This window comes from Ascidiella aspersa, chromosome 8 (assembly GCF_963924565.1).
Source record: "Ascidiella aspersa chromosome 8, kaAscAspe10.2, whole genome shotgun sequence".
In the NCBI taxonomy this organism is placed as follows: Eukaryota; Metazoa; Chordata; class Ascidiacea; order Phlebobranchia; family Ascidiidae; genus Ascidiella; species Ascidiella aspersa.
Window position 1 is genome coordinate 10,449,719 of NC_139454.1, and position 25,001 is coordinate 10,474,719.

The window sequence follows — 25,001 nt, forward strand, 5'->3', positions numbered from 1 at the left end:
AAACACTTTCTGCTTCGTTTACTATCAGTTACTCAACCGGAACAGCAATTGTTATAGATATCAAAACATTTTGTTGTAGTAACTATCTGCATTTATATTGAAAAAATAATATTGTGAAGCATAACAATTGTATAATATTGTGAAGCATAACAATTGTAAAACTGCACTGTATAATGAAATCAAGTTTTTTCAACGTGGATATTTTTTGGAGAGAATGGACAATGGACATGTGCGATTTAGTCACGTGTGGCGGCTAAAAACAACTATTTAATACACAAACACCAAAATTATTATCGATACCTGGTTAATGGTCAGTCTATATACGCGTCGTGTCGTGAGGTGTGCAATTAAGGTTTGCAAATCAAGGTTTGCAAATCAAGGTTGTTTTTCTCATTTTGAGCGTGTGTACTATAATTAGGTCTGGTATGCACAAGTATACTTAGAAAAAATATCGAATGTGCACGTGCAACTGATTCGTTAAATAATTTCTATATTATAATAATAAAAAAAAATAATTGTCTATATATTTGTAGTGTAATACTATACCACAGTTATTAAATCAATGCACAACATTTGGGTTGGTGTGCAAGTTAAAGGTTTGGGTGTGGGGGGGTCAAGTGTTATTATATTCATTATTTAATAATAATACTTGACCAACCCTAACCCAAAACACTGAAATGCAATCAGTAAGTCAGGTGAATACAGGTGTACCAAACGTTAAACATGCACCCACTTGTGCATATTTCATTTTTATAGGTTTACTAACAAACTAACAGGTTCACTTTTTCTATTACTAAGTGAAACAGTCCTAACATTTAAAATTGCCATGACAAGCAACTCTATTGTAATCAAACCTCCTTCTCGAAGAAAGGTTACACCTCTCTATGGCCCAACATCAAATGCCTTGTTGGTCACGCCTGGTGATGTAATCACTGAAGATACAGATTACATGCGGGGTCATGGTAATGTTGTTTTAATTTTGTCAAGTGTCAACTTTTTTTTTAAGTTATTTACATTTTGCTGAATGGGATACTATCAAATAACCCTGAAAATTCTGTGGTAGGCTACCCAGTAAAAATTATGTTATAGTAGGTTAACAGCCTAATAATACAATCCCTGCACTTATTGCATTGCACTATTTTTAATATAATAATCTATATTTAAAATTTTAAATTATAAATTTTATTTACAATTTCTGTTTGTATTGGTATTATGTTTGTTTTTTCCTAGGTACTTACAGCAATGCAGGTGATGATGATGGTAAATTGTATGCTTCAGTTGCTGGAGTAGTTGAACGCATAAACAAACTGGTTTGCGTTAAAGCGCTAAAGACACGTTACAATGGCGAAGTGGGAGATGTTGTAGTAGGTAGAATAAAGGAGGTACACCAAAAGAGATGGAAGGTAGGATTTACACACTTGGGTGTAGTCTTGAACCCCAAGCAGATTGTTTATTTGTTAACTGCACCATTTTATATCTGGATATTTTAAGTTTTTCCAGCCCTTTTTTAAAAGTTCAGACAATATAGATATATTTAAACTTAGTCATATTATACCATATAGAAATATGAATAAGGGAGAAAATTATAGCTTTTTGGCCATTGTAAGTTACAAACTAAAAAACATTTGAATGTAGTTTAACCCACATAAGTGAGAAAAACCATAGACAAAACAGTTCCATGTATAAACAATATAGATTTTCTCTAGGTGGATACCAACTCCAGGCTTGATTCAGTTCTTCAAATTTCGTCTGTGAATCTACCTGGTGGAGAACTTCGCAGAAGATCAGCGGCCGATGAACTCACAATGAGAGAATATTTAAAAGAAGGCGATTTAATAAGTGCAGAAGTGCAAGTAGTAAGTATTTTAAACATCCAAAGCTATGTAAAATTGTCATTAGTTTAAGTGCCTCAGAAAATATTTATTCTTCATGTGGGCTATTAACGACTTTTTTTAAAGCCAAACAGCACTTTAAATAGCAGCCTGAACTACAACTTGAACATCTAAGATGTTTCATATGTATGCTCAGTTGGCAGGGATAAATCATGCTTGGCTTGCTACATCCTGTTTTTTAATTCAACTTTTGAAAAAAAAATACAGCATAAAGTTTTTTTGTTTCATGTAGATTATTTGTTCCCAACCTGGGGTTCGCAGAGAGTCGCCGTGTACTATTTGTCAAGAAAAAATTGACAAAAAAAAACAATACAAACAAATTAGTAGTGTAAGGAGTAAAATAATAAAAACAATTATGTTAGTGACATTTGCTTTAGTGAACCAGTCATGTTTTGAGTCACCTTTACTCCTGTTTTCAACAAATGGAAGAAGCATTGAGGGGTGGCGACGGGCGACAGCAGAAACGTTGGGAACCACTGATTTAAATATTTAAGGGTTAAGCGGGCAGTGTAAAATTACACCCCTGTCTTTAAATACACCTGGTTCTGGTGTACTATAAAAAAACACATGTAAAATTTTATATCTTTTTCCAGTTACCATGTCGCAATGAGAGAAAAGAGAATCTGTAGTTGTGTAGTAACTTTTGTTTAAAAGGTATATTTTTTTAGGTTCATAATGATGGCATGCTTTCCCTGCACACCAGAAGTTTACGCTACGGCAAGCTTGGTCAGGGCGTCTTCCTTTCAGTCTCACCGTCGTTAATTAAACGCAGCAAAAACCACGTTCACAATCTTCCTTGCGGCGCAACGGTGTTTCTCGCTAACAACGGTTACATTTGGATTTGTCCAACTGCGACAGACGACACCAGTTCAGGTTTAAAGCCTAGCGTATGGTGCCTTTAGTTGATTACTAAATTAAAAATGTAGATGTTTTCGAAGTCAATCAAAACATTTGCAATTTTTAAATGTTTAAATTATGCTTACTTGCCCAGTTCTTGTTTGGATTTAAAATTTGCACTTAACGCGCAAAAGTGATCCAATTTTACTGATAAATGTAAACCCTTTGTAGGAATGGCAGTTTTCATTAACGCCAAAAAAATACAGGAGGTGGTTTTAGTTCAAGCAAATTTTAGTGTTTAAATTATCGCTCGAATGTTTGCGTCAAAACGTAATCTGCACTGAAAGAACACATGTAAGTTGCTTTGACAAAAGCTTTTTTGTCGCTTAAAAATTATTCTGTGTTGGAGGGTTACCTAATGACCTTCGTAGAAAACGAATACAAGCATCAAAACATTTATATACATCTGCGATCTAGCCCTTGCATAGTTGTACTAACCAACGATAACGAACAAACACGAAAATCAGTAGGTCAATTAAAGTAAATTAGTAGGTCAATTAATTTGAAATAATTGGCAAAGCATTGTCAGGGTGATAAGTTCGAATCGGAGGCCGAATATTTCTGGCCTCTGTTTGATTGGGCGAAAGTCCCTAAAAGACTGACTAACATCTCGATCGATAGTTTCAAGTTAGCGGTGCATACCAAGCATAATTTAAATTTAATGTTATCTGCACAGGTGACGGCGGGTTTGTTGTGAAGCGAGAACCAGTTTCCCTCGAAGAACGCGAAGTGGTGTGTCGACTGCGGAATTGCGTCGCACTGCTTGCCAGGCATTCGGTCATGTTATATGACACGAGCGTTCTCTATGCCTACGAAAACTCTTTGCAGTATCAGGTAAGGGCGGTCGATTAGTGCAGTTCCAATAAATTGTTTTGCTTGCACTTTCAAAAGTTTGTATTTCAAAGTCAGTAGAATTGCCATTTTGACTGTGAATAGTTCAGATCGTACTGTTTAATGGCACGACAAACACGAAATAATCCAAGCCGACGTAAAATCTGTTTGGATATCTGCAATTCCTACATAATCGTTCACAATTTAAAAAAAATATTTGTCAATGAATATGTGTAGAAACAAGTACACCTTTTTGTGTAATGGATGTTTCAAAATAAATAAAGTTCTGGCTTGATTGTTCGGCCGACATAGTCGCCAAGTCGCTCTGCCAAACGGTTGTTTACCACGACAAGAATCTCTGGGGCTTAAGACTTTATAACGTAATTTGGCACAAGTACAAGATTAGGTAATAAACGTTTTTGTTATCAGGGGTGTTTTAAACACCGTATCGTATCCTAAGGATTCAAATACCGGGGCATTAAAAGCAAATCTTCCGTTAGTATTTGGGTAATTGGAACCGTTTTAATTTTGTCGTTTAACGGTGGAAGGTTGCTGCTACTTACGCCAGTGGAAAGGTAGAATTAGGGCCTGCCTTGTGGCCAAACATTTCTAGTGCTCTGCGTTAAATTTAGCCAATTTGGGGGAATTGTCCCTCTCAAATGACTGGTCGTCCTAATCCAGCGGTCGGCAAACTGTGGGCCGCAGAGCCATCATCAAAGCGAGGTGTAATACTTCACCTTAAAAACAAATATCCTGAATCCGCAACGGTTTTGATAGTGGTTTTACGTAGTGGGCTTTCAATAGCTCTGAAAAGAGTTCTTGGAGCCTCGACCAAAAAAGTTTGCCGACCACTGCCCTAATCGCTGCGTCACAGATAGCCAGTGTTGTAATGACTTGGAAGTCTTTAAGCAGTTTTCATTCTAAAATTGGGTTATTTATCGTTTTCCACAATCTGCTTGCTATTTGTTCCGTTTTTTATTATCTTTTGTGTGAAGTTACTGCTTATAATCGGAAGAGTTTGCCAATTCTAATAATTTAACGTTCATTTTTTATTGCAAGGACTAGGCTTGTTATTGATTTCAAAATGACTTACTTAGGTAAGCATTAAATTTATTATTTCAGGTTAAAGAACTCTTATCTGATGACGTTTGTGCGACCGTAGCCGAACAGACGATAGCTTTGATTGAACGAGACAAAGGCAGCAGCCGATGAAACCGCCGTTTATCTATGGAAAATATTTTTTTGCAATAAAGGATCGCGATTCGATTTATTGGTCTTTATTAGGCAGAATCACTGTAAAAGGAAATTGTTGGTCGCGATGAAATACATAGGAAACAAACACTACACGGCACAACGGATTTTTTGTCGATCACGATTGACGATTTACTACGAATCAGTAATGCTATCAAAATAAAGGGCCACATGTTTACTTAATCTGATTTGAATCCTCAGAAATACCAAGTTTACACCAAATCATAAAAATGGATTTCACTTGTTAAAAATTCCACGATAATTAAAGCTTGTGTATATTTTACTTCCAGCAAAACTAAGGCAAAGAGTGATTGTTCTAGATATACTGCAACGCGATGAGACATAACATCATGCTACGACAGAGGAAGGAAATAATATAAGTCATCCTGTTGTGGGTGGAACAGTGGCCAGAGAAAAACGATTTTTAGCCGCCATAAGATTGGCATGTTTAAGTAAAAAGTTTTTGAAGATGACACGGGTCAGTATTAAGCTCGGGACGCACCCGATGGTAATTGCGGTATGTAGCGTATGGACGTAATTTATTTACAAACAATTCGAACTAATATTGAAACGTAAAAGTGCCTTGGGAGCTTTGCGGTGTTGTGAAGATAGATCACGCCAAAGAAAAGCAAAATTACTAGTTTTAGGAGCATTACTGCTTAATAAATCTGGATATAGAGCAATTGCACGAAACTATACAACGCAAGTGCCCGTTAGCGACGGTCACGCCATTTTAAAGCAGTCCTATTTCTTTTTTTCTATTTTCATTTTGTACTCCCATTCCAAGTACACATTTTTGTCATCGTCAAGAAACTTGCCCAAAACACTGTATTCTCCCCGTGCCAATAAACCCTTAGGGGCCTCCTCGGTAGGGGTCTGGTACTCATGTGGTTCGGTTTTGGGTCCATAGCTGCCCACCATAAACGTGTTCTTGTCGACTGCAGAAAAAAAACGAGATGAATCACTTTTGTGTACAAATCAACATAAACACTCTGCGTTTAACGATTTTGTATGGGCTTTGAAGTAGGAGTAACATCAACGTAAGAGTAAAACCAAAATTAGGCAAACAAATAAAAGTCAAAATAACATCTTCATCATGGAGAGCTTTGAAATACTTGGCAATGTTTGGTCATTGTCTGATAGTTTTCAAGGCCTAAAGCTCGAAAAAATTATCGTAAAAAGTAGTACACCAGCAAGTGTGAAAATTGCTTGACTTTATTTTTGCAAGTACTGTGTTATATAATTGACCAACGAGAGATTCCAGGAGTCGATTAAATCGATTAGGCCAAACTTTTTTGCAAAAATATACACATTTAAGAAAATATGGTTATTTCACGTCTCATCGTCCACATGGCTTTCACAGTGAATGTATACGAAAAGAAACGTAACTAAAATATCTAGCTCAAGCCATACGGCTCTCTAACGCTATAAAAATGAAGATTCTCGCAATTATTAGTACATTTTCTCTATTATTAAACATGAGCTGATTGAATCCATCAATATCACATATGCGAGTCTTAAAACAAGAACAACTGAGCTCGAGTATCCGCTATGTTTATGACTTATTTAAGAGATTCCTGTGTACTGTCCAGGGACCATTCCAATTAAATTAGTGATATTTCTATAGGTCCGGGTTTTGTAAACTGAGGTCCTTGAGGGCTGTGAACTAGTTTTAGGGGTGCATGAAGGCCCAATTCAAATATTAGTATATATTTCAGAAGTTATCAATTTATCAAAGAAAACAGTTAATTTAAAAGTAATATTTGCAGTGAATGCATTAAGACTCCATTTCACTTCACATTTTTGGACTAAAATTAGCAATTAATGAAGTCTATTCGTATTGTGACGTAAGTTTATGACGTGATTTTTTAAATTATATCTTTTAAATTATTCTTCTAATATTAAATTAGTTATAGAATCTAGATACTATAAATGAGTGGTAAAAAACTAAAAATAGTATATACTTCTGTAGTGTTTTAATTTTTAATCGGGTCACAGAACTTTTACATAATTATACAAAAAATATATAAGTGATGTGTAACCTACCAGTGATACCTTTCCGTTTAACTACGTTCATAAATTTTAGTCCAGGAACAATCTCTCTTTGCACCTGAAAACATAAACAGGCTTCTTTTAATAATTTATAGAAGTCTATTTATATGGTTGCTAACATATTCCATAACCATTTTTCAGCAAACCACTTGCAAGTTCAAAACATATTCAAGTATATTTTACAAATAGTGAATATATTCAAGGGAACACACAATAAGACCTAAAAAGAAACAATACCGAAAAATCTCTAAAACCATAGTATTAAGACCAACGACATAATACATCCAAATACGCAGTAATATCCAGTACAGCATAAGCTCAAAAGAACTAAATTTGTTGGTATAAGGCCTAAATTCATCGGAATAAGGCCTAAATTCATCGGAATAAGCCTAAATTTATCGGAATAAGGCATAAATTCATCAGAATACGGCCTAAATTCATCAAAAGAAGGCCTAAATGGCTCAAAATCTGTGGGTAGAGGGTATGGTACGATTGGGGTACATCAGTCTGGCATCGGCTGTTTTGGTGACTACGTTTTGATGCCCTAGTCCAGTGTCAGGCGTAGTATAGGGAGCTTTAGTTCCCAATTAAAATTTAGGCCAACTTACAATTAAAATTGTGCTAGGTTTACAATAGGTTACAGGCAAAGTATTTCTCCTTTTCAGCGGTATCATAACATTTTAAATAGCCTTTTCCAAAACATCCACAGAATACCGGTAATAAAATTTTGGTCTTGCCGTTTTGGCAAAGAGAAATAGAATTAACAGACAGCTTTATTATTGCACTGCTGTACCGTTCTGTAAATTTGTAAGGAATTTTGGCTGCTCACCAAGAACAGTTACCTCCATTGATTACCTTTAGTGTCGCACTAGGTTCATGCAAATTATTATTTGACCTAAAATGTCAATCTCTGGCAACCCTGGCTCAAACCGTAGCTTTAGCTTGTTGTGCATAGCACATTTTAGCCAAATTTTGATACAATCCTAAACTACATTTTTTCCCTTTTGAATTTTGCCAATTCAAAAATGTGTTTTTTATTTACTAAGGTTTATATATCATACACTATAATTGGGGGATTGCGCAAGTTATCGAAAACTTAAAGGGGGTCGTAAGAACAAAAAGGTTGAGAACCACTGCCCTAGTCTGACCATCACCGTCAGGGCGCCGCTGTTTTGGCACCAGATTTTTGGTCCAGTTTGAGGTTATTGTTGGGTAATGGCTGGGGTTAGAAAATGGTTAGTGTTGAAATTATAAGGGGAATTAGTGATGTTCTTAAGGGTGGGGTTTGGGGTTAGTTAGAGTGTTGTTTAGGCCAGATTCTGACCTTTTAGGACTTATTCCGATGGATTTAGAAATTATTCCGACGGATTTGGACTTATTCCGATTTAGACAGCACTTATACCATTAGGTATTAGTCATATTTTGGCCCGAATTGTGTTTTATCCTGACGTTGAGGTTGTTCTTATCCTCGGTCTTATGGCTGAAGTCCATATTCAAGTATTGTTATTGTAAAAAATAAGGTTTGTCCATAGAACAGTAGTTCTTAACAAGGGTTAGGTTTAGATGGAACCCTGGAGTTGGACGAAGCTGTTACAGGTGTTTCAACAAAAATGTCCTCGCTAACTTTTTTACCGAAACTATAAATGCCATTACTTTGAGCAACATTGAGTTCTGTGCCTGAAATGTAACCCAAGACGACATGCATACTTTTAAATGTCAAATCATGGGTTGCAACTTGCAACCACAATGTCGCACCAGCGCACCACTGTCTACTTTTGGAGCAAATTCTAAGTAAATCTAAGTTTATAAAAAATCGCATCAAAATGTAAAAACGATGGTTCAACATTAAAAAAAAGTACTCATACAAATCATTTGTTTGGTCATTAAACTTTAGTGAGAATGGTGTGCTTCAACCAACATAACTTTGTAAACTTCATAAATTGCTGAATCCTTTTTTACACTCGAGCATGGAAAACAAGTAAATGAGTTTTCCGTTCAAGAACTATATGTAAGTATTGGAGCATAATGGTTGGAGGTTGTAGTAAGACGTAATAAGAATATCAATGGCCATATAGAAGTAGGTATCATTTTCAAAATGATACCTAATTCTGTATGGGCTTTGATATTCTTATTACGTATATGTAAGTACATTTTAGTTAAAGTTAAAAAATATATTGTTTTTCTTACCCTAAATGTAATTTTCAATTTGTAAGAACTGCCTTCCGGTACATTCATAACCTTATCCTTTAATTTGCTAAGGTCACCTAAAAATAAAAAAAAGGTTTGTTTACATGAAATACTGTGCAAATAAACTCATGGATTTTTACCGTTAGTTTGGAGACCAGTTATGGTCCATAATAATTTTATGCAGTAAAATGTATGATCATCAAAAAAATTTTGCATTGTGGTTGCCCTTTAAGTAATTTAAGAAGTGTCTGTGCAGCACATACATAAGCATGACAAATAAAGAAATTTGTGGCTTTTTAACTCTTTTTAAGTAGTGTATAACAAAACAATCGGTACTTGGGAAAGCTTTACACCAGTAATAACAAACTCAAGAGTAACAACTGAAGTATAATGTCCTTCAAGCTGCTTTAGGTAAACCAAAAGACTTTACCTGTTAGGTCCATGACAATATCATCTTTTCCTCCAAGAATGATACTGATAGATTTTACAAGAACATTATTTCCACCTTCATCAAGAACATCTGCAGAAATAAAAAACAAATTATTTTAATAAAAATACAATATTGGGAATCAAGCAAATAAAATAAAGAACAGAAATTGATAACAATACAATTGCTGTACCAACGTATGCAAGACAGAAAAACAGGTTTGTTGTACAAAATTACAATTTACACTGGGTTATCAGCAGTAAACCGGAAAAAGCATTTGCAATATACTCAAATACTAAACAAAATAAAGCATTTTTCAGGTTTACATCTTTGTTTCTATGTCGCCCTAAACTTGAAATGATAAAAATACTTGCACTATTGGCATTGTCTAGTGAAGAATCATAATTACTGATGTGATAAACATAATCATTTATGATTTGCCATGATAGAGTAATAAAACAGCTTCGAAAGCAGATGCTTTATAAAAAATGATTGTGACCATTTCACCTAAAACAAAAAATTAATATTAATAGATTAAGTAAAGCCTAACATCTTTGTTCAAGTGCTAGATTTTCATCTAAGAATCACGGCTATTGACCGTCCAGGGTGACATTTTGCAGTAGGTCATGCAGTAGGTCATGGCTAGCATAGAGTGACCTTAAACATATTAAAACATAAGGGCGTTTCGAAAGTTACCACATTAAAGCTTGCAGCTTTTTAAAACCATGTAGCTTGCGGATTTCTGTTTTAACAAAATAAAAACAATGTTAATAAATCTCTTGGTGTAACAGCTAAAACTCTTTAAACAAAACTACCGCTATTATTTGCATTGCAGTAGTTAACGGATACAGCCCATGCAGAAGGGATTTTAATTAACTGGTGTAATATTCATTTTGGCTCACTGTTTAGTTAAAATATTGTTGACGTACAACACAATAGCAAAGTTGCGTGAGAAGTTTAAAATAGGATAAACTCGCCAATACTGTGCTACACTTTGGTGAAAACAGTGTGTAATTGGCTAAGTTATAACTTTTAGGCTTATGATTTTTTAAGAACAGTGTTAACGTATAGAAAAAAGCAATGTTGTGTGGTGTGTTTGAAATAGATGAAATACATTATTGCCTAACGCAAGCTACACTTGACTGTGCACATCACACATAGTCACATACTTACAAAAATTTACATGCCACTCACTATCAAACTTCGAAATCTACTTAGTTAGGATTTGCGTAACTTGCTCAGGGCAAGTGCCAAAGGCAAAATTGGTAGATTTTATTAAGGCTGTTCAAAGCAGAATATTAAATCCTTTGATTCAAATCCAAATTGCTGTTTATTTCGGAAAGTTGAAAGCAACTCAGGCCACTACTTTAATAGGTTTGGTAATATATTTGTTCTTTACATCAGTCAAAAACAAAGTTTTGCTATGTTGCCGAATAACTGGGATTATAAAAACAATCGAAGTATAAAGCAGTTATTAACAATCAAAGTATAAAGCAGTTATTTTCTGGTAAACCGAAAACACGTACTGCTGCCCTAACCCCTGAAACCGCATCTGCCAACAGCACCACTAGTTCTGATTGTGTTTTACTGAATGACCGCAATTCTGCGGAAAATGTTCAAGAGCAGTCGACTCTTCCTGTTGCATCGTCGACGACTGTTCCAGCTACACCATCCAACAAGATATTTCAATCGTGGATTAAACTGAAAGGTTTTGATGATGCTCTACGAATGAACGTGTTCACCCTCCATGCTGACGGAGGCATAATATGTTTGCTTTGCTCTAAGCATCCAGCAGCTATCACCAAGGCAAGTTGCTGATGTTTACACCAGCGTACCCTCCAGACCTCAGCACCCCTCTTGTCTGGATATGCATCTGAGCTCGGAGCAACACCAGCAAGCAGTTAAACTGGAACAGAACCAACATGTCTCGCTATTTCACACAAAGTATCAAGATTGTATATTAAATAAAACCAAAACAGTGGCTGAGAGAATACACCTAATTTACTGGGTACTGAAAGAGAAAGTAGCGAATCAAAATGTTGCTTCCTTGCAAACACTGGTTGACCGCATTGCTCACAATGGCCGTCGTCGTGACCTGCGACATACCAGTTCAACAGCAGTGACGGAGTTTATTTTGCTCATCTCCGACCATCTGACTGATCGCATCGTTGCTGATGTCAAGCAAAGCCTATCTGGGCTACCATGGTCGACGCGACAACCGATATTGCTACCTTGCCATGTTTTGGTGATAAACAAGGTTATTAATAAGTAAATTACACAACAAAACGTAGCGCCGAAGGCACAAAAAAATTTGTGACATTAAGTCATTAACAAATACATAAGGGACATGTGAAGGTACAACCTGGGGCCTGGGGGTGTATGTACATGTCTGCTTTTCTTGGTTCAAAAGTGTTACATAGATAAGCTGTTTTCAGGCAAACTTGTGTGAAAATGTGCTGCTCAAAACCAGATTGAAAAGCACGAAAAAATATTCTTTGTATAAATTTCCAATTTATATTGCTCAAAATAATGATATTTATAATATTTATTATAATAAAATTTAATAGAAATCGTGACAGTCACAGTGCAACATGCCCTATAGTATGCATATTACCTTTGGGATAGATTTGTTGAAAACAAAGACACATAAACCTGGCAAAACCAGGATAAAGTTTGCGCGAAGCGCGAAATTTTTTTGCATTTGCGTAATTAAACAACCAAAAATATACTTTAGGCCTTAGGGGGAGAAGCATAGCCTGGTACATCCTTAATATGCCGATGCGAATGTTATACCTGTACATTTACCAGGAATGGGGAATTCGACTCAATATACAGGAAATCAACTCAATATAGAAGTACTTGCCAATTCAAAGTGAAACTCCTAACAATTGTTTGATCAAACCCGTAACAATTGTATGATCAAAAGTATGTACTTTTTGAAATAATAAACAATCTATATGCGTTACACTGGCTTTTTCTCACTAAACAACGTGCTTCACACTACCGTAACTTTTTTCAAAATGACACAACAAAATTAATTTCTGCCAATTGTAGTGTGTAATGTTATTACATACTTCCGCTTTTGAAAAATATATGTGATTAAATATGTGTGGAAACAACCACAAGGTATTTTGCAAATTTGATGCTGGAAAAAAAGTTTAAAAAAAAAAGTTTAAAAAAAAATTTTTTTTTTAAATTTTTTTTTTTTTTTTGCACCAGTTTCTTCGGTTTTCTGGCTGATTCTTCGGCCGACATAGTCGCCAAGTCGCCAGCATTCTGCCATAATGGATGTGGGTAAACATGTCGCTATTGCATGCGATGAAGCTGCTGCAATGATAGGCCGCCAAAATTCCCTCTCACAGAAATTGACTGCACAAAACACAGTGCACTGCCATGCGCATCGCTTAACCTTGGCATGTACGGACACGGTAAAATTGCGAACGTGGCTTAGTCCAGACGTGGAAGTACTTTTCAATTTCGCCGCTCAAGACCGCAAAACTACAAGAAATGCAAACTGTTGATGTTGATTCGTCTGCACAAAATTACAAAAATCCAAAAAAAAGATTAGGAGCATTGCCAATTCAGATCAGGTTTTAAACAGCCTAAAGCTTGACTGGGAAAAGATTTCAAAAATTTTACCAAGATCTCAAAATACACTTCTTGAAGATGATTTTAAACTGCTGCGATTCACCACAGAAACATACTGTGAGGCACTGCTCTGTAATCTCAAAGAATGTTTCCCTGAGCCTGAGGTACTCTCTGTTTTTCGAATCTTTGATGGTAATGAGATTCCTCTTGATACCCCTCAGCGCCAGCTTTATGGGAATGATGATCTCTTGCTGCTTATCAGAAGATTTGACATTGTTCCTGCTGAACAAACCTTGAAAGTACTAAATGACTTTTAAACGTTGAAAGATAGAATGACAATGCCAGAATTTGAGTTCTGCCAAGATCCTGGTGATGTCTGCAGCAAAATTGCTCGAGACAACGTATTCCAGCAAATGTTTCCAGAGCTGCATCAACTTTGCTGCATTGCATTGTCAATTCCTCTAGCAACCGCCTGGCCAGAGCAAGGATTTTCGACTCTATGTCGTGTTAAAACCAAGCAACGAAATAGGCTACTAGATATCAGCCTGAATGCTCTAATCAACATTTCGATGAACGGTCCGGAGCAGCTCAGAAGTGGCAAAAAACAAAGGAACGACAAACAGTGACAGTGCAAGCATTGAAGGCGTTGGAATCTGCAAACAACGAAGAAATGGAAGCTGGCGGATGGGAACGGGATTGCGAATCTGTTTTGTTGCATGAGATAGAACCTAAAAAATTTGTTCTGTGATTGTGCACTGCCAGTAGCCTAATAAATAATTCGTTTAAGCAAATATGGCTATTTTTTGGTATTTAAATGAAACACTTGCGGTCTCTGAAAAATACTTAGTGGTCAACCAAACCAAACCTTAAAAAAAGCCTGTCCTAGACACAACACTATGCAATTTAATGGCAGGTAAACAAAAACAAGCCATGGTAAAAAAAATCATTTGTAAATAAAGTTTGCTTCATGTAGCATTTAATATGCAATATTCTTAATTTATTGCCCTTCTACGCCTGACTTGTTCAATGAAAGGGGTTTCTGTAGCAATTAATATGCAATATTCTTGATTTATTGCCTAATTTGACAGCACTGTACACTTGTCCGTGTGACCGCAAATGCCGAGCGAATTGCTTTTCGCGTTTCGCATATTTATTCTACTTGATGCATTCTACTGAATACGTCTTACTTGTTGAGGTTTGTGAATATACTTAACGGGCAATTATCCAATGAGTGAAGTGACTTTGTCTAAGTACAAGAAGTTAATGACAGTTATTTTAGTGGCCTGTCCCTTTGGAGTTGGATACAATGACGCATAAAAGACTTAGACAGTCGTCGGCTCTCGTCTTCAGAGCCAGCGCCTTCTTACCCTTAACTACACACCTCCATTAACTAAATTTTATACCTTTGGTTTGCCCAAGTAATTCTTGCTTGTATTTTTGCAAACTCTCATCATCTGCATCCAGATTCTGGAGTGTGTTAAGGTCAACTTTTGCCGGAGCTTTGTACCCTGGTGTTGTATCGTCATCATCTTTAACTTCCAACTTCTTTAATTCTTCAACAGAAACATCATCCTCTGCCATTTTGGTGCAATACACACAGATTATAATTCGTATCCAATAACCTTGAGGTCAATATCAACAAAGATTAGCACAACAATGAATTAGAGAAGTAAATGCTCAACAAAATCTGAGACCAAAATTAATAATGAGTAATCGCGATTTTCAACTGATAAGGCTCCATCCAAACTACATTTCAATACACAAGATACTGATAATCAATATACAAGTGTGAAAAAAAACTATTCTCTCAAACACATATTTATTTCATGCCATTTAAAATTCTACATATTTATTTCATGCAATTTAAAATTGTACAACTGGTTTTGGGAATTGGAAAAATAAATGTTATAGGATTCTAGACCAGCGCCCAAGTCGGTTGTATTCGAGTCTCCTGTAGCAGTCTCTGCTTTATAAAACAGGGTACACTCTTAGTAAAAATACGCGCATATTTTTACTAAAAAGCACGAGTCACTCACAAATAGACCCTGGGTTGAAATACAAAAATAATTATTTCCAGTATGGTTTGACTAACTGACATGTAGCAGCAAGGCACAACGAAATGACACGCAACCATGCTTTATTACCTTCAACAGTAGATCGCAAAACAGTGGGAGCGGCGCAACAAAGTTTTATCAAATCTTACGGGAAGTACACAACCGCTTGGAGCGGTAAAGTGATGTGCAATAATGCGTGACGTCCTCCAACACAGTGGTTCTCAACCACCGGTCCGCGTCAACTTTCCTGCCGGTCCGCCAAATATATTACAATATTAAATGTCATTTGCAAAATGCAAGATGTTGGAGGCTTGTCCATCAAAATTAAAACTTCGCCAGTTCCGCAATTTTTAGCTTGTGACGTAACATCCCAGCTAACAATTTGACGTCGCAGCGACGTAGATTTTTGGTTTAAGTTTGGTCGATAAGACGTTGCAACCAACGTTATTTCTACGTAAAAGCGTCGACACTTTACGACCTAGATGCGACGTTGTGCAACTACGTTATTTATACGTTTATCATAAACGTTATTTTTACGTAGAAGTGTCTACTCCAGATGACGTAGATTAGACGTTGCAAATTACGATGTTCAGCGACGTTATTTATACGTTTATCCTGAACGATATTTTCACGTAAAAGCGTCGACACCAAACGATGTAGATGCGACGTTGTGCAACTACGTTATTTAGACGTTTATCATGAACGTTATTTTCACGTAAAAGCGTCGACACTTTACGACCTAGATGCGACGTTGTGCAACTACGTTATTTATACCTTTATCATGAACGTTGTTTTTACGTAGAAGTGTCTATTCCAGACGACGTAGATTAGACGTTGCAAATTACGATGTTCAGCGACGTTATTTATAAGTTTATCACAGACGTTATTTTTACGTAAAAATGTGTGATCAAAGTTCATGCGACGTTGGAAACTACGTTGTAAAACTAGGTTATTGAAAGCGTTTACATTGTTATGTTTGCGTAATAGTTTGGACTCCATGCCCTACAAATTACGTTTGCAATGAAGTTACAAATTACATTCGCAACTACGGTATAATGCGCAAAAAAGAAACATAATAACGATGTTTTTGAACTTTTAAAACACTTATACTTGTTGTGACATATCTGACTGTAATTATTTACACTTGCAAATTCTTACTAAATCTTTTAAACAATTACCATCCAGGAAAATATAGAAATAATATAGTATTGAAGTAAAACAAACACGGCAGTATAAAAATGTTGACAATAAAGAACTGTAAAAAAGACAAGAAAACTGAGAAAATTGGTCTGTGGACCTGCAAAACACACAAATTTTATAGTGTTACTTAAATTGCTCTATTACACTAACACAGTCTAAAAGACAAAATTGAAAAAGTTTTGCATTTCACAGACTATGTGTAAAACAATGCACATTAAAACAGGAAAGTAACGTTAACAACAACAACGTATTGAAAAACTAAGAACAATACAAATCCAGCGGTGTAAAACGAAAATCCAGCAGTTTAATCCGAATCTGAATGCATGTGTGATACATCGAGAGAGCTGTGGGCAAATAATATAAAAATTAGGGAATAGGGAATGTGCCATTTACTAATTTAGCCAAGCACAGAAATTTTATATCACTGTTAATGTATTTTCTTGTGCAACCTGAGTTTGTTTGGTAAAATTTAGTATCAAGAATTTTTATCTCAGTTTTTTGCCAATAATAACATTTAATAATGAATATTAGTATTTTTTACATTTTTTAAACTTTGTTTTTATATTAAAAAAATATAGACCATTCTTAGTACTAGTCTATGGTATAATTTTTTCCCAATAATTCTGTCATATTATGTTTATTTTGCCTTTACTTATTGTGTGATAGCGTTTTGTGCTGTGTAGCTTCTGGTCCACAGAATGCAGACTGGTCAGAAATATATAAAATTAAAATTCTGGTGACATTGTATAACTATCACTGGTAGGTTTTGAAAAAAATTGCTGCCCAAATAAAGAAATTTAAACGCAGCCAGGATACATTTTAAAGTCTTTGTTGTTAGCATCTAGGGCAATTGCAAGCATAAAACAAAACAGTAAGAGTCAAATAAATATAATAATTAACAAAAATCTTGAAAATATTAATCACTAATTTACCTGTAAATATTGATGAGCAGCCAAGTTCATGAGGAATATCTTTAACGTGTACCCTTCTTCAAATCCCACCTTGAACTTTTAATCAAGCCTTTAGTCGAGATCTTCAGTAATGAATTTTCAAGTGTTCATTTGGGGTTTTATGCACACCCAAGGTATTTACGCTGGCATGATACAAATATAAAGATTTGCATTAAAATTGTCTAAAAAGTTTGGGTGTTCACTCACCGTAGAATGCAATTGGGCGCTGGTTTAGAATCCTACCACAATGATTAAATCAACGCACAATATTTGGGTTAGGGTGCGAGTTAGCGTTTGGGTGAGGGTGGGCCAAGTATTATTATATCTATTATTTAATACTTCACCCACCCTAATCCAAAATGCTAACCCGCACCCTAACCCAAATATTGTGCACTGTGGTAGGATTCTAGACCAGTGCCTGCAATTGCCCACAGAGGTAATAGAGCTTGTTTTTCTATGTTAGATGAAAATTAGTGGAGGCTTTAAAGTCATTTATTCAGTAAATCATTTTTTTTCCTACTTAAAATAAAAGTTATAAATAAAACTACAAATACAGCTTAGACTATTTAACCTGAAAATATATTTGATAACAAAGCCTTATCTTTTTATGTAACCCTAATCTTCATGGTTTAAGGAAAACAACCTAAATATCTAACAAGCACTCTAGCGCTGAGCTGCCAAAACTTATTTTGAATTCCAATGTCCTGACAGCAAATGTTCAAACTGGACTGTGATGTCATCCGCATATTGGCCAATCACGAGTTTACGCGCCGTTCGAAAACCGCGAAAAAAAAGAAGCAGGGAGCGACATTCTTGTCTATCCAGGAAACTGCGTCTATAGCGGTCGCTGCGCTAAGTACTTTTTTATGCGATTTGTTTCATGTAAAGACAATGTTACCCTTACTAAAATGCTATCTTAAATTAAGTCACATCTCTATTTTATGTAAGCATAACTAAGTATACTTCTTTACATTTTCTAAAATAGTTAATCAAAACACATTACAGAAAAAAACAAATATTTTGTAAATAGGCTACATAATCCCGACGCATTCCTTAAAAGAAAGCATTTCTATTTAACGAAAATTAAAACTTGGAAAGTTAGTTTTGACGTCGGTAAACAACGTTTTTTATACGACACGTATGACATTTTGATTCGATTGTACTTCAGCTCAGTCGAAAAAACTGTGTATGACACGCAAATTCGTCTAAAATCAGTTACCTTCAACGTAAGTAGGCTAATTGATGTTGTTTCTACCTCACGTTTAACGTTTTAATAGGGTTCCTTTGACGTTTGTATCAACGCTAAACAATATTAATGAAATGTTTTAATTCATGTATAAAATAGTCTAAAACAAGTTGACCTCGATGTCAGGTATATACCTTGTTGTATACGTCACGTTTAACATTTTAATCCGGTTGCATTGTGGTTTGCCGTAACCTTCGAAATGACTACGATCATTTAAGATGTTGCAAATTTGGTCGCGTTTTAGTTTTTCGTAATGTCAAGAAATAAAGTTATTGGAACTTTTGAAAATAGCATTTAAAATGGTTTCAAATAAGTTATCTTCAGCGACAGTTATCATTGCTTTTTGCATATACGCCACGTATGATGTTTTGAATTGGTTATATTGAAGATTGTAATAACGTTGAAAAATAACGTTATATTAACGTTATAAATGACGTATAAAATAGTCTAATTCTAAACACAACTAAGCTTCGATGTCAGTATTTACCGTAGTTTTTACGTCACGTGAAGTTCTAATTAGATTGCTTTGTTGTTAGTTACAAACCAAAAAATAACGTTATTAAAAAGCTTAAAATGACGTCCAAAATGCTGTCAAAGAAGTTAACTTTGACCTTAGAATTCAACATCATTTATACCTCACGCGTGACGTTGTCAGTTAGTTGGATCTTAGTTTGACGCAACGTCAAGAAATAACGTTATTAAAACGTTTAAAATTACATCCAAAACGGTCTTAAATAAGTTAGCTTTGACGTCAGAAATCACCGTTGATTGTACGTCACGTATGATTTCCTAAATTGGGTCCATTGTGGTTTCTCACGACAACGTATGACATGAAATCAAGTTTACTTTGACGTGAGTAATTAACGTTGCATGTACGTCACCTATGACGTTCTAAATTGGTTACATTAAGGTTTGTAATAAGGTTGAGAAATTACGTTATTAAAACGTTAGAAATGATGTACAAAATAGTCATAAAAAAATTATCCTTGTTACAAAAGGTAACGTTGTTGTTACGTCACGTTTCACGTTTTAATTATATAACATTGTAGTTAGTCAAAACGGTAAAATGACGTTATTATAACGCTTAAAATGGCGTCCTGGTCTCCAAGAAATTAGCTTTGATGTCAAAATTTAATGTTGATTGTACGTCACGTATCACGTTGTAAATTAGTAACATCAATGGTGGTCACAAAGTTTAAAAATAATGTTAGCAAAACGTTCGCTCTGACGTACAAAATAGCCTAAAACAAGTTATTAGCCTCGAAGTAATTAATTAACCTTGTTCGTACGTCACCTTTGACGTTATAATCAGGTTACTTTGTGGTGCGCCACAATTTTTTTAAAGAATACCATTGAATTGAAAAAACGTTTAAACGACGTCAAAAGTGGCTGAAAAGACGTTAGTTTTGACGTCAGTAAACAACGTTTTTTGTACGTGATTTATGACGTTTTAAAATAAGTTGCATTTGGTTTGTTTCAACGTTACGAAAGAACGTTAAACAAACGTTTGAAGTTACGTTAAAATTTGTCTATAACAAGTTAATTGTGACGTCAGAAATGAACGTGAATTCTACGTCACGTATGACGTTCTAAGCTGGTTGCGTTATAGTTTTACGGAACGTTAAATATACAGCGTCAATTAAACGTGTAAAAGACGTCTGAACCGGTCTAAAAATGTTAGATTTTACGTCAGTAATCAACGTTATTTGCATGTCACCTATGACGTTGTAAATTTGTTTCATTGTGGTTCGTCGCAACGTTAAAAAATAACGTTCCACAAACGTTCGAAGTGACGTCCAAAATGATGTAAAACATGTTAAGATCGACGTCTGTAATCAACGTTGTTTGTACGTTACAAATGACGTTGAAATTTGGTCGCATTGCGGTTTTTCTTAACGTTAATTTTGACGTTAATGCTACGTTTTACATTACGTTTTGATAACACGGCCTCGACGTATTTTCTTAACGTTCGTTTGGACACATTCCCACAACGTTTACTTAGTTTAAAAAAAAAATCCGAACGTCGAAAATACGTTGTGTGTTAGCTGGGATAGGGCTAGGTTTACTTTGGACTTTATGGTACGTCACAGCACTGCAAGTGTCTTAACCAAAGAGTTTTTATTCCGCGGTCTTAACTGTTCAAAATACTTTAAAATTTAAGACCAGTTGCACGTATAAAACTTAGAATAAAAAACACAGCCGCAAATTTCTTATTAAATTAAAGTTTCCGTTATTTGCTTTTACGTTCCCTACTTTTGTCGTAATTACATTTTGGGTTGATTTTAATTTTTGAGGGTCCACCGGTCCGCAAAATTTGTTCTGAAATTTTATCGGTCCGTAATCTAAAAAAGGTTGAGAACCACTGCTCTAATATATATTTTAGCGTGATCAACAGATCTGGCGAATTTGCTCACGCGTTGCACGACGGACCTGGGTGACAGTGTTGCAGAGGGCCTCTTTTGAGACAAGGATTAGCTTGGCCGGCATACTCGTTTAGCTAACTGGGCATAGAAGTGACAAACAAGTCAAGAGGTCATCTATTCAATTTGGCACAAACTTCTAAAAAATCTGAAGAAACACTACCTACTGAATGTCTTGTTATGGTAAAAGTAGATACCGGTACACTACTTAATATTTGGACCAAGGACAGACTTGACCAAGGACATTGCGTGAACGCCCTATGAATGCCATATACAATATTAATACATAGGCATTTTGTTAAGATACTTGATTCATTATGAGCAAAGGGTAAACAGATAAATTCTATATTATAGTATAGTCCAGTGGTTCTCAACCGCCGGTCCGCGTCAACTTTCCTGCCGGTCCGCCAAATATATTACAAACTTAAATCTCAACTACTAAATGCAAGATGTTGAAGGCTTGTCCATCAAATTTAGAACTACCCCAGATCCGTAAATTTGCTGCATTGTGACGCAACATAGAATTAATTGTCTACTTTGGACTTTATCGCACGACTCAATGTAAGTGTTGTGCCCATCTGTTTAAAAGTAGGCTATAGATCGTTTAAGTTTTAAATTTTAGGACCACTTGTATGTGAAAAACTTTGATAGAACCACGTATAAGACGTATGATATCAAAGAGACAGCAGCAAATTTCTCATTATTTTTTTGAAGGTCCACCGGTCCGCAAAATTTGTTTTGAAATTTTACCGGTCCGTAAGATAAAAAAGGTTAAGAACCACTGTGCTCCGCAACCGTTTTCCACTTGCAGCACGCCAACAGAGCTAAAACAATACGACGGCACACCAATGAAATATATGCTGATCGACATTAGACAACATCAGTAAATATCCCAGGCAGCCAGAAGAAAGGGGAACGATTTATAAAAAAAGCGCAGAAGGCACCAACATTTTTACGCATTAGGCTACTTAGTTCAAATTGCCAAAAAACAGTGGCCACCTTCTTGGATACGTCCCTAGTCTACAGTCGAGTGCGTCCTATTAGTTTGTCCCTGTGCTAATCGAGAAACACCGTGCAATTCGTGGGTTACGCGTTAGGTGAATATACTGAATATGTTTGATTTCGGTGGTAGGAACCACGTTGCTGTCGAGAAACAGCGAATGTGAGACGCAACCGCTTATCAACAGGGTTCGGCCGTTTTGCCTCCTCTATGTTTCAATAGGGCCTTGCCTCTTCAATGGGGCCTTTGCCTCTTTCGAGCAGCAATATCCGCGAAATCCTCTACCACGCAGTTTCTGGTTTCTAGTTTACCATGATTGCCTTTTTATTTTTTTATTGCCTCAAGTTTATAGTAAAGCCTAGTAAACATGCACTGTATTTCATATGTCAGTTTTTAGTTACTAACGAATGTAATAACTTTCAGTTTGCGATACAACGGTTTGATAATTCTTGGAATCTGGTTTTGTTTTGTTTTTTTGCTCATCAAAATCTGTAAATCTGTGAGAGTTGCAGACAGGTTGTTCTCTATCTTTTAGAAATATAAACCGCTAGTTGATTTCTAACCTAACGCTTTGGATGCTTATTCAACGCAGTACACCAATGTTATAAACTAGAACAAGGCGGTTTGTCGGCCATTTTTTTGTGGTAACGTCCTGACCAAACCAAGCCGCGCAAGGCATATGTTTCACATAGCGGCGCATAAAATACTTAACTCTCTTGAGCTAACAACACCTGTACTAGTAATTCTTTGCCAGTTTACAGGTTGCCAAATCCACTTGTTTGAGCTTGATGTTTTGTCGCGGTAGATTGTGGTTGCTTTGTTTTATCCTTTTACTAGTGCAAATATTGTCCCACGTTGTAAACGTTCAGCCCGCAAGGCAGTCAATGTTTTCCAATTCAGTAAAATGTGTCTCGGAGCTTACAGCAATTCTAAACTACTGATCACAACTTGTTTATAAGTATGAATTAGTGTTGAAATGTATTAGCGCATCGTTGTTTTAAACTTATTCCTATACATTTTTTAACAACAGTGTTTCTAGGTACCGTAACCGTTTTAATGACAATTAGACATTTTGTTTACAGAGTTTTCAAAACATATATGTTCTATTTAGCTTAGAGTAGTCCTTGGTTGACAGTTATGCCTTATATGTTTTTTACAAGTAAAACTAACGTAAAAAGTAAAAAAACTCATATCAGTCTAAGAAATGTAAAAAGCCTAATACTAAGACATGCTCCGCCTGTTTCATATCTTGGAAAGAATGCAGAGTCATGTCAACAGACAAGAAACACTCCACTCAATTTGCTGATAAGGCAGATAACTGCTAGACAACCTATAGTTATGGTTAGTGAGTAAGGGGCGGCGGTATTTGGAAACACTGTGTCAGTTTGTAAATAAATTCCAATCGTTGTTAGGGCTTGGCTTACCAACATTCTTCTTGACTATAAGTTTTTATTAATTAATTAGTAACCGGAGCGCTAAAATATACTGCTTGCTTATAACATAATACACTGTTAGGTACCTAAATAAGCTCACTATCGTTGTATGGCTATAGTCCTTCTCAAATAAAAATGGTTTAAAAATGGTAGCAAAACAATGTTTTAAACGACTTTTCATATTTCTTTAAATTTTATCTGTGCGCAGTAGCCTACACGGTAATAGTTTAATTTGCTTGTCAATTTTAGGTACGCCTACATTTAGTTTTGCTTTCAATGTTGTTTCGTTCTAATGTGAAACACTTCTATATAAAGGCACTTTTCTAATTGAGCAAGAATATTAAAGAGGACAAAGTACATTTCTGATGTACCGTATGTGCTGAGCCATGAGGTAAGAATGTTTGTATGTTTACCTATGCTCCTTAAATTTAACTTGTCTATGTAATTTCAGCAAACAGATGAAATTGCTCGAGAATCTATCCAACGATTGAAAGGCTGAGGATAAATTGGCTTACTACCTCATTCGAGAACTTCCCGAAGCTAAAAGGGGCCAATCAAGCTCTAAACTGACCCCTGACCCAACACCGGTGGTTCCCCTTCCATCTAGACCCACTTCAACCACTCAACTGACCCGTGACCACTCTTCGATGGTTCCTTTCAAATTTAGGCCTACTTCAACCACTCAACTGACCCCTCATCCCACACCGGTGGTTCCCCTTTCATCTAGAACCAATTCGACCCATCAACTGATCCCTGACCCTACACCGGTGGTTCCCCTTCATTGTAGAACCAATTCGACCCATCAACTGATCCCTGACCCTACACCGGTGGTTCCCCTTCATTGTAGAACCACTTCGACCCCTCAACTGATCCCTGACCCTACACCGGTGGTTACCCTTCATTGTAGAACCAATTCGACCCCTCAACTGACGCCTGACCCAACACCGGTGGTTTCCTTTCATTCCAGAACCACTTCAACCCCTCAACTGACCCCTGACCCCATACCGGAGGTTCCCCTTCATTCTAGAACCACTTCAACCCATCAACTGACCCCTGACCCCATACCGGAGGTTCCCCTTCATTCTAGAACCAATTCAACCCATCAACTGACCCCTGAACCCACACCGGTAGTTTCCCTTCTATCTAGAACCACTTCAACCCCTCAACTGACCCCTTACCCAACACCGGTGGTTCCCCTTAATTGTAGAACCACTTCAACCCCTCAACTGACCCCTGACCCCACACCGGTAGGTCCCCTTCCATCTAGAACCACTTCAACCCCTCAACTGACCCCTGAGCCCACACCGGTGGGTCCCCTTCCATCTAGAACCACTTCAACCCCTCAACTGATCCCTGACCCTACACCGGTGGTTCCCCTTCATTCTAGAACCACTTCAACCACTCAACTGACCCCTGACCCAACACCGGTGGTTCCCCTTCATTCTAGAACCACTTCAACCACTCAACTGACCCCTGATCCCACACCGGTGGCTCCCCTTCCATATAAAACCACTTCAATCCCTCAACTGATCCCTGACCCTACACCGGTGGTTCCCCTTCATTGTAAAACCAC

At 36.4% G+C, this 25,001-nt stretch overlaps 2 protein-coding genes across 2 annotated transcripts; one reads left to right on the forward strand and one right to left on the reverse strand.

Annotated features, from left to right (window-relative positions):
• Positions 1-772: 772 nt before the first annotated feature.
• LOC146136041 (exosome complex component RRP4-like) lies at positions 773-4,905 on the forward strand. The gene is made up of 6 exons (XM_083396011.1): positions 773-962; positions 1,231-1,403; positions 1,707-1,856; positions 2,561-2,765; positions 3,466-3,623; positions 4,743-4,905. Exons 1-6 carry the CDS (start codon positions 827-829, stop codon positions 4,830-4,832), a joined length of 912 nt encoding a protein of 303 aa, XP_083252137.1. The 5' UTR covers positions 773-826; the 3' UTR covers positions 4,833-4,905.
• LOC146136042 (rho GDP-dissociation inhibitor 1-like) lies at positions 4,882-14,744 on the reverse strand. Its single transcript, XM_083396012.1, has 5 exons — positions 14,529-14,744; positions 9,541-9,630; positions 9,111-9,187; positions 6,918-6,981; positions 4,882-5,809 (listed from the first exon to the last, which is right to left on the reverse strand). The coding sequence occupies exons 1-5, from the start codon at positions 14,704-14,706 to the stop codon at positions 5,616-5,618; spliced, it is 603 nt and encodes a 200-aa protein (XP_083252138.1). The 5' UTR covers positions 14,707-14,744; the 3' UTR covers positions 4,882-5,615.
• Positions 14,745-25,001: the final 10,257 nt, after the last annotated feature.